Source organism: Toxotes jaculatrix, chromosome 17 (assembly GCF_017976425.1).
Source record: "Toxotes jaculatrix isolate fToxJac2 chromosome 17, fToxJac2.pri, whole genome shotgun sequence".
NCBI lineage: Eukaryota > Metazoa > Chordata > Actinopteri > Toxotidae > Toxotes > Toxotes jaculatrix.
The window spans coordinates 5,141,068-5,151,294 of NC_054410.1; the positions used below are offsets into that span (position 1 = coordinate 5,141,068).

Consider the following 10,227-nt stretch of genomic DNA (forward strand, 5'->3'; position numbering starts at 1 on the left):
TCTCTCGGACTCGGAGCGTTTGCGCCAACCACAGCAGCAGCAGATTGAATGAAGTGTGTTTGCAGGCTGTTGGCCATACGGAGACGTAGAAGATGCCAGAGATGTACAGCCAGAATGCAGCATTATTATTTTTTTCTTAGCTCTTGAGAGGGCGGATTTGTGCCTCGCCACACTTCTCTAGTACCCCTGTTTTTTTTTTTACTTTGTTTTTTTTTTTTTTTGTTAAGCTGTAGCAGGGCCTTGAGAAACGAATCTCCGCCTTGATGGTATCTGGACAGCAGCGCACTGCTCTGGCGACTGGCAGCTCTCTGCACGGATGATAAAGAACTTGGGAAAGGAAATAGTCAAGATGGCAGCTGTGTGCGGAATGATAAAGCTGATGTGCTGGCATTAGATGAAGTAGTCTTCGTTTTCTTTTGGCATGCACGTCGCAGGGTCGCGGCGCAGGACGCGGGCGCTTGTAAAGGAACGCCGTGGATTGGATTCCTCCGAGGCTCTCCGCGGTCTCTTCCCATTCTAACACCACATTTCGCGAAATAGCAATGCACGTTGGTCAGGGTGTGGGCTGTGCGCGAGAAAAGGCAATGTTTTGTTAATGGCTGGACAGCCCGATCTGCTCCGTGTGCTGCGGATAGACGCCTCGCAGGAGGACAGATAGACAGACACGTGCTGGGACTGGGCTGCAGGCTGGACAGTTGCATATCGTGCATAGTAAATAAACTGTCCCCGAAGCCTGCACACAACATTGATGGAATGCGACCCGAGTGATTTTATAACCCTTTGTGCAGCGAACGAGATATTGCGATTAACATGGCTGAGACGCCGCGCATCGGCAACGAGCCTCCCTTAAACGTTGAGATAGATCCGGACTTCGAGCCCCAGAAGCGGCCGCGGTCCTGCACTTGGCCCCCGCCCCGTCCGGAGTCTGGTGCGGGCAAGCCCGGGACAAATGACACTGACGTAATCCCCGAGGAAGAGGATGATGAGGGTGGCAGCACGGGGAGCGGCGCCGCTCAGAAAGCCAGCGGTGGTGTTACTAAGCCCCGAGAGCCGAGCTGCAGCAGCAACAGCTCCATCTCCCAGCCCGTGGAGGTCCAGCGCGGCCCCTGCAAGGAGGAGGCCGCCGCCGACGGCTCGCCTTCCTCCGCGCAGACCCCCGCCGCGGCTCTGGGCGGCTCTGCCTCCCAGCAGCTGAGGAAGTCCTCCGCCCGCAGGAACGCCTGGGGCAACTACTCCTATGCAGACCTCATTACCCAAGCCATCGAGAGCTCCCCCGAGAAAAGGCTGACCTTGTCCCAAATCTATGACTGGATGGTGAGGTCTGTGCCATATTTCAAGGACAAAGGCGACAGCAATAGCTCTGCTGGCTGGAAGGTGAGCAGTGACATGCTGGTGCTGTCATCATAACAAAGACCATTCTGTGGTCACGTAAAGACACACAATGCACACAGCTATGGTTAATGTGGAGATGGAGGAGGAGGGTGCAAACACAGGTTGTGTTATGTGCAGACACCACCATATTACAGGATGATTTTTAGGTCACATTTTGTGAGGGGATATGTGGTTGTCAGTGTAGAAAATCAGCAGGGAACTGTGTGGCTGCCTGACAGGCACATGGTGTTAAATGACTTAAGATCCAAGCTGCTGTCAAAATATAGGGGTGCAGCTGTAATAGCATGTGTATCAAATTACACACACCATTAGTTATGCACCTGAAAAATGAGAGTACACACTCATCTAGTAAAAACAAGGCAGTGGGTATGAAAGTCGGGACTCAGAACAGGCAATGCAAAGTTAATTTCACTTTCAGGCAAACTGGTCACGCTGCAGCACAGGGGCATCTTACAGGCTTCAGCAGGTCCCAGCTTCTGTTTGATTTTAAGGATTAGTTCGGCCTGGAAAACCAATTCATCTGTCATGGAATCAAGTCTGATGAAAGCTTTGAGCTTTGCAGGATTTAGATTGAGTGGGTGGGGGGTTGAAAAACTCTGGAAATAGGTTTGTAATCCGGCACAACTGTGGATGTGGGATGCAGGGAGAGATTCCAGGGAGTTTCTTCATGAAGACGTTACAGCAAAGGTCAAGACTGTGCGTTTTAAACCTCGTCACGTTGCTGTGACATGATGGTAATTAGTGAAATGAAACGTGAGCTGTCTGCATGAGAAACAAATTGATGCTAATAACTGGTTAATCTGCACAGAATCAGATGGCTAGTTAATGCTTTAGATTAGTGGCGGTTAGTTTTCGTTCACGTTTGGATGCTCATTTGCCACCCGATGCGTTCAGTGGCTGCGGACAGACAGTGGCTTGCAGAGGAAAGGGTTAATGTTAGGGTTTCAGAAATGCTGACATCAGCATTTCCTAGGAGATGCTTTGTAGCTGTGTGACATTCAGCTATCAGCTTAAGGTTGGTCGCCAGCACGAGGAGGGGGGTGGGAGGGGGCTGTGTGCAAAAATGTCCTCAGCTGGACTATGGGGTTGTAAATCCAGACCTGTCAAATGTCTCACTCCCATTTAAAAAAAACACAACAAAAAAACAGGATAACATCAGATTCAACGACAAGCTTCATCCATAGCTCCAACATGAGGATAGTCCTTTTTTTTTTTTTTTTTAAATCCCCAAAATTTCCTCTTTGTTGTGGATCCAAACGAAATATTTAGCTTCCAATATCGATGACCAGCTCAGACCTGCTATGTGCCACACTGTCTGTTCATGTGGCCCGGGCACAAGAATCAATCAGCTGACTATAAATTATGTAGGTCAATGTGTAGCAGTGTGAGAGAAGCTCAGTGTTTCTCTTTGGATCTGGCTCTGACTAAACTGGCATTGCTCCAGTCCCCGCTCAGAACGAGGCATTGCTCAAAGGGTGCTGCAGCACTGCTGTGACTGCGTGGGGGAGGGGAAGGCAGGAGTTTGCTCTTTGTGATTTATCTTTTTAAACGCTGTGTGGCTCATACCATGTGTACCTGTGCAGCATTCAGAAAATTTAACTCTTTTATGAAGCTTAATGGATGCAGTCGCGTCCACTAGCTTTTTCGTTTAAGAGGCAGGGTTGCATAAAAGAGGACTGGATTGAATTCTTTGTTCATGTTAAGGTTATATATTGTGATATTGTACTGAACTGTGTTTTATTGCATGGTGTAACGACTGTTTTATCCATCTGCTGCAATACAGTACAATCGAATACAGCAGCCCTGCAATTTATGGCCCCATAAATGACCACATTTATTGAATCAAAACCTCTGTGACAGCCTCAAACAAAACTGAAGTGTCACAAAGGTTTACTTGTTTATTACAGGGCTATGTATTGGATTTCACTAGATGGAGCATTAGATGGAGCAAGACAGGTGTTGGCTGTTATTGTGTTCACTCTCTCTCACTCAGGTCATGGGATGATTAACATGTTTCGGTATTTGGCTTGCCTTGCACATGTCTTTTAGCAATTATACGCTCAGGCTGTTCAGGCCCCGATGACAAATGTGATATCAGATATCTTGTGCTTGGTATCAATTTAAGGCAGTTCACGAGAAGTACATCTTTAAACACAATCTTATTAATTTGGGTTTGTCAGAACAGGTCACTATTTAGATTCTCCTGAAAATGCATGAACGTGTTAAGGGGTTTGGTTGTTTCTTTATCAGTGTCATGAAATTCCCAGTTGTGGTGAAGCGCTGGCTAAATTTTTGCACCACCGTATGTTTTGGTGCATGATATTGTCTCATTAATTCCAATGAATTCCACACAGTGAGAATGGTGGTAAACTGATTTTAAATTTGTATGAACTGGATGATTATCCATCTTGGATAATTAATTGTTTAACCTATAAAATTTCCATATAGTGAAAAAAATGTCAAAAACAATGCCATATTTACAGATTTGGGGGCATTTTTACTGGAAAAGTGACTGAAATGATAGTTACTGCTTCTTTTTCTGTTAAATGATTAATTGTTTTGACTCTAATTGGCAGACACCCTATGTTTACGTTAAGTTTGAATGAAACTGGGCGACAAAGTTAATCAGGATCTATTTGAATTTGTAGCAGGACTAAAGCTTGAATCCATTTTGCACAATTTGACATAATTTAACTAGTAAAAAAATGTATCAATAGGCTGCAGCTTCCTCAGCAAGCAGGCGGCGTTAAACTTTGAAGCAGCAGTTTGGCTGTTCTTACACTGTTCATATAGTTTGTTGTTTTAAGGGAATTTGTGCAGTTTTTCAGCCACATTCAGACAGAGAAACCTCCTGAGAAAGATTCCTCCACGAGGGTCATTTATCAACCTTTGGAGAAGGTGTAAATACCAAAAACATCCATATCCTGCCTGGTCGCAGGTGCTGGCAAAAGAAAAATGAAGGAAATTAAAACCAAACAAACAGTGTGAGCTGCTTCCCTGTGTGTTTTATTAACACCTGCACTGCTGTGACATTTGGATTTCTCTCTTCATCTTTCTGGCACTCTTCAAAGATTTATGTACTTTTAATTAGCAACCCAGCCTTCCTGTTATAAACTGAGATAATGGAAATGGACACATTTCAGCTGACGCCGAAGTCAGAGGAAATGTGCAGGGTTTGGTGAAAGACCAACATGGCAGCAGGAATGAGTTAAAAGCTAAGGTGAAACTCCTTATTTTGCTTATTGTTAACAAATCCTATGAAAAAACAACCAAAACCAACAATGAATTGATCTCACTCAAAGCTGTGTTTGTTTATCCAAAGCTTGATATATGGGTCACATGCTCCGCCGTTATGATCGATATGGACACTGGCTGTAGGTTACGTTTAGCTGATCCTATGTACAATAGTGTTACCTTTGGGCAGAAGCAGTCATACTGTTTCCCTCTCCTTCTAGTCTGGATGCTTGGCTAAGCTACCTGGCTGCTGGCTATAGCTTCATATTTGCCATACAGATATGGGAGTGGTATCAATCTTCTCTTTTTACTCCCACCAAAGTGTATTTTCCAATATATTAAACATTTCTTTAAAAATGTATGTCTACAATAGGGAAAAAAATGTACTTGGTACAAGGGAAGTTGGAAAGCATTAAAATACAAACTAACACGTTATTGGTTTTGGTCTTTTTATGGGATTTGACAATAAGTAAAATATATTAAAAACACAGTCCTTATCCTTCAAAGTCTCTAATTTTGCCCACATAGGAGATCAAAGGTTAGTTCTGAGTGATTGATAAAAGCCAGCAAGCTTTCCAGCTAACTTATGGTGGGCGAAAGCAAGAAAAAAAAGGGCAATGAGATATCAGAGTTTTATTTCTGAGTCACATGTGCTTTGTAGTTGTAAATGATGAAAGTGTTTGCTAGTTGACCTAAACCTTTAAATGGCTTTAAGCGAGGGCTTTGCTGCAAGTTTGATGTCGACGGGTCGTTCCATTGACTCATTGCATTCAGAGGAAAACTGTGGCCAACACTCATTTGTGATCTTTTAGTCAACACAAAACTGGAGAGCAACTGCCTCCACAGCTGCGGCTCCAGGTCCATATTGTTTGGGCAGTCTTGTGTAGTTTTAGACTGTATGTGCTGAGCTTGTTTAGTGTTTGATTAGTTTAATCTTCTAGGAGATGGATTTAAATTGGACCTCAGTTTACTCAAGTTAATTCAAGCTTAAGAGAATTATGCTGGACCCTCTCCCAGTGAAGTTGGCCTTTGGGCTGCAGAGATCACTGCAGAGTTTCTTCTTACTTACTGCAGCGAGCCATAGTGTGGGCCAGCCGTGCAGGCTCCAGCTGTTTAATTTTGTACATGGTTGGGAACATCTCCAGGGAAATCCTGTAGACCTTTCTGAGCAGCCAGAAATAGGTCACAGTGTGAGGTGCAAAGAAAACGTGTCTCTTAGAAGACACTGCAGGGTTAGAATTGTTCATAGTTTTTGGTTTTAATAGTTGGTTTAGTGACAAAAACCTTCAATTTTCTGTTAGTGGGAGGAAGGAGGAGGCACATAGCGCCGAATGTTCAGCATTGCCTGTTAATAGTTTTTATTTTCCTACCAGTGCAAGGATGGTAACGAAAAAAAACTGCTTATCATTTCTGATCTCAGTCTACACAAACCAACAAAATAATTCTTACAGGTATAATAGCTCCAAAGTTCATAACATTTTGAAGAATAAATCCGTATTTTTTGTTCCTGTCATCCTTTCTACCTTAATTATGACATTGTACTCAAGTTAATTGTTGAGATCTGCTAAATCCAACAGGGCAATGAACATGAACAGACGATCAGAAAAGTTTAAAACAAACTTGAATAAAGTTGGGGGCTTGAATGGTCAAAATAGATGCAGCTGTAATGCAATCAGCCACATCTTTTCATCAGTCCCTCATGATCCTGGTGGACGGCCACATTTTGTTGTTAAGAATTTCTGTCTGAGTCCAAGCCTGGATGATGGCGTAATCAAGAATATTTTCCCAGACTTGACCAAGCTCCTCCAAAACCACAGAAAAGTTTATAAAACTGGTTTTATGGTAAAGGCTGAGGAGTTTCCCTCATGACTAATTTTGTGCGATAAAATCTGTATCTGTAGTTTCCCTTTAAAATCACTGGTTTGTAACTCCATCAATTCTAAAGTACATAATCATGCTTTGATACACATTTTAATTAAATATAAACATGCTTTTAATTGTTTTCATCCTTTTATTGCAGAATTCCATCCGACACAATCTGTCCCTCCATAGTCGTTTTGTGAAAGTTCAGAATGAAGGAACAGGGAAAAGTTCCTGGTGGATGGTCAACCCAGAAGGTGGGAAAGGAGGTAAAGCTCCTCGACGACGGGCTGTATCGATGGATAACAGTAAGTACATCAAAGGAGCCAGAGGACGCGCCACCAAGAAGAAAGCCTCACTGCAGGCTGCTCAAGATGGCAGCTCTGAGAGTTCCTCAAGCCTCTCCAAATGGACAGGAAGTCCCACTTCCCGCAGCAGTGACGAGCTAGACGCCTGGACAGACTTCCGCTCCCGGACCAATTCCAATGCCAGCACACTCAGCGGTCGTCTGTCCCCGATCCTGGCTAACCTGGAGCTGGACGAGGTGCCTGACGATGACTCTCCCCTCTCCCCGATGCTGTACTCCAGTCCCAGCAGCATGTCCCCGTCCACGGGGCCCACAGGGCTCTCTGACTTGGCAGGTACCATGAACCTCAACGATGGGCTCTCTGACAACCTGATGGACGACCTTTTAGACAATATCAGCCTGACGGCATCCCAGCAGCCTCCTCCTGGAGAGGAAGACAATGGAGCAAACGGTCAGGGGAGCTCAGTGTTTACCTTCAGCTGCTCAGGAAGCAGTCTGGGTAGCCCCTCTGGCAGCTACGGGCCAAACCCTCTTTTCAGCCCGCCGTCCATCACGAGCCTGCGGCAGTCACCCATGCAGACCATTCAGGAGAACAAGCAGACCACCTTCTCCTGCATCTCGCACTTCAGCGACCACCAGACTCTGCAGGATCTGCTCAGTCTGGACTCCCACAGCCACAGCAACGTCATGCTCACCCAGTCTGACCCACTGATGTCGCAGGCCAGCACCGCCATCGCTCTGCAAAACTCCCGCCGAAACGCCATGCTGCTGCGCAAAGACCACATGCTGGTGAACCACACCGGTGCGGGTCAGGCCCAAAGCTCTTCAGTGCCTGGTTGGCAAGCTGGCTTGTCAACCTCTGACAACGACGCCAGTCGCCCCGATGCTAAGCAGCCGCAACTGAAGTCTCCCAGCAAGAACGCCTCTATGCAGCTAGGCTCTGGTTTGTCCGGCCAGGACCGCTTTCCTGCCGATCTCGACCTCGACGTGTTCAATGGCAGCCTGGAGTGTGACATGGACTCCATCATCCGCAACGAACTGATGGACGCTGATTGCCTGGACCTCAGCTTCGACTCTCGCCTCACCTCCGCCCAGAACGCCAACAGGAATTCAGGAAGCTTCTCGAGCTCAAAACAGACCTCCCCTCAAAGCTGGGTCCCAAGCTGAGAAGCTCTGTCAGAGCACGGTTTAAAAAAAAAAAAAAAAACAGAAGTGGGGAAAATGTAAATTAAGTTTCATTGTCTTGCATTGTGCAACCAGAGGGAAGGAAGTATGTAAAAGTGTATTCATGTAGAATTTTTTTTTTCCCATTATTTTTAATGTGAGGCATTAAGTTCAGTACTGTATTTTAAGTGTCTGAGACACACAATGGTGTCTTTACAGCGGAGAAAAAAAAATTCTTTAAAAAGATCAATGCCTGGGTGGTGTGAACAACAATACTGACTGGAAGTACAGGACATTTTGTTAAAACTATACGAAAAGCATCAACTCGTGTTAGTCTCAGGGAATCACTCATATCACAAAGTGATACATGAAACTGAAGATGAATTATGTTTTTACCCTGCTTTCTCTTCTTTCACACCCTTTCATACTTAAACCAACATTTTTGCCAAACCAGCTGTCAGCCTGTTGTTGGGTGACAGCCTGTTTACAGAAAAAAAAAAAAAAAAAAAGCTGCAGAGAATGTTACATTATTACGTTCCAGCGGAGGATACTTGACAAGCTTTTGTTTTTGTTTTTTGTTTTGTTTTGTTTTTTTTAAAGTTTCTTTGAGAGACGTAGCCTAAATGGACTAAAAGATTTAAAACAGTCGTTAATGAAGCTTTTTTTTCCCCATTGATGCACCGAGTCACGCACCAAATATCAATCTGTAGAGGTTAATATGTTATCAAGATGTGAACTGATCTACATTGTGTGGTTTTTGTATGTAATGTTTTATTTTTATTTAGCAAATTTTACCCTGTGATTTTAGTGACATTACTGTGAATTCTGTTCCTTCTGAAGAGGTGCATTACTGAAGTCTTGATGATATGGTGTTTCTGCTGCAGATCCCTTTTCACCATCTATCTCCTTCCTCCTCCTCCTCCTCCTCCTCCTCCTCTTCCTCTTCCACTTACTGCAATATTGGAAGTACTGTTCAGTATACAGAGTTTAGGACAGAATTTAGGACATGATTTAGCTCTAGTTGACACCATTTACATTAGCAAACACTTAGGACTATTTGGAATAAAATAACCACACTCGGAGACTTCACAGCACTCATCTACAATATTTTGGTGTTTGTTAATTTGAAGGAGTTCTTGGTGCTATAAATAAGAAGATAGCAGGGAGTGGCTGCAGATGGAGCGTCATTAGTAACCTCCCTTTTGTTATCAGCACTACAGCAGGTGCTGGGGAAAATAGTGTTTCCAACCCTGTGAGAGGACGTCGTGTAGTATCTTAGAGCCATTTTTGCCATTTGAGTGAGAAAGACGACCACAGTATTTTAAATATTGCCAAACTGTTTCTGCATTTGAAGAGTGGAAATAAGAGGATATACAGTGTATAAATATTAGGAACCAGTGCTATAAGGGCAAAAAAAAAAAAAAAACTACATCAGCAGAGTTTTTGTAGGAACAGCAGGATGAATATTTTTAAGGTTACCTTTTATTTGTGACTTTGTCTCCTTGCTAAATTTAACTCTTTCTCTTGTTGTGATTCGGCATGTTTTACCCCATGTATTGTGGGTTAGAGCTGTGTAAAAGCACTTTTACGTTAATGGTCTGTTCAGCCTGGCCTACATTTTGACCACCTCAGCTGGGTATTGATCAGAACATACGACGAATGAATCAGTCAAATTGTGCCCTCGATTGGAGTTACAGTTAACTGACCTTAATGTGACAGAAAAATTTAATCCCTTTGGCTTATTTTTTTATTATAGAAAAATAAATTCTGCACAAATGTGCTTCCAAATATAATTTTTGTAGCTTCACATGGATGATTTCATGTTCAAATACTGACTTGAAGCTTTTTTTTTTTTTTTACATTAATTTTGAGTAACACTCACTGCCAATATCCATTCTTCATTTCTTCCTATTGCTCCTACAAAAAAAAAAAAAAAAAAGGAGAAGAGAGAGAGACATCAAGTTGACATTGTCAGTTGTAATTCCAGTTCCTATCTTGGTTGTATCAGAGATGGTGCATGTAAATAAAGCTTAAAGAACCACTGAATATCGGTTTGAATTTTTGATATACCTGATTTGATTTGTTTTGTTTTTATTTCTGTCCCTAGATGAATTGCACAGCTGCAGATTTGACTCTGCAGGCTCTGTGGAGGTGATTTGCTATTGGATAATCACATCATGAGCTAAGAACCAATCACACACTGTATCCAAGAAGAATGGACCCGCTCAGACTAACTCAAGGTTTTTGAATGCAGGAGCTGTGAATGCTGA

The 10,227-nt window shown here is 43.6% G+C and overlaps 1 protein-coding gene across 1 annotated transcript; it reads left to right on the top strand.

Annotated features, from left to right (window-relative positions):
- Window positions 1-48: 48 nt before the first annotated feature.
- On the top strand, window positions 49-10,048 carry foxo3a (forkhead box O3A). The gene is made up of 2 exons (XM_041061412.1): window positions 49-1,374; window positions 6,647-10,048. Exons 1-2 carry the CDS (start codon window positions 811-813, stop codon window positions 7,958-7,960), a joined length of 1,878 nt encoding a protein of 625 aa, XP_040917346.1. The 5' UTR covers window positions 49-810; the 3' UTR covers window positions 7,961-10,048.
- The last annotated feature ends 179 nt before the right edge of the window (window positions 10,049-10,227 follow it).

Coding starts and splice junctions, on each gene's coding strand:
- foxo3a (XM_041061412.1), top strand. CDS start 811: ATGGCTGAGACGCCGCGCATCGGCAACGAGCCTCCCTTAAACGTTGAG. Junction 1,375..6,646: donor ATAGCTCTGCTGGCTGGAAG/GTGAGCAGTGAC, acceptor CTTTTATTGCAG/AATTCCATCCGACACAATCT.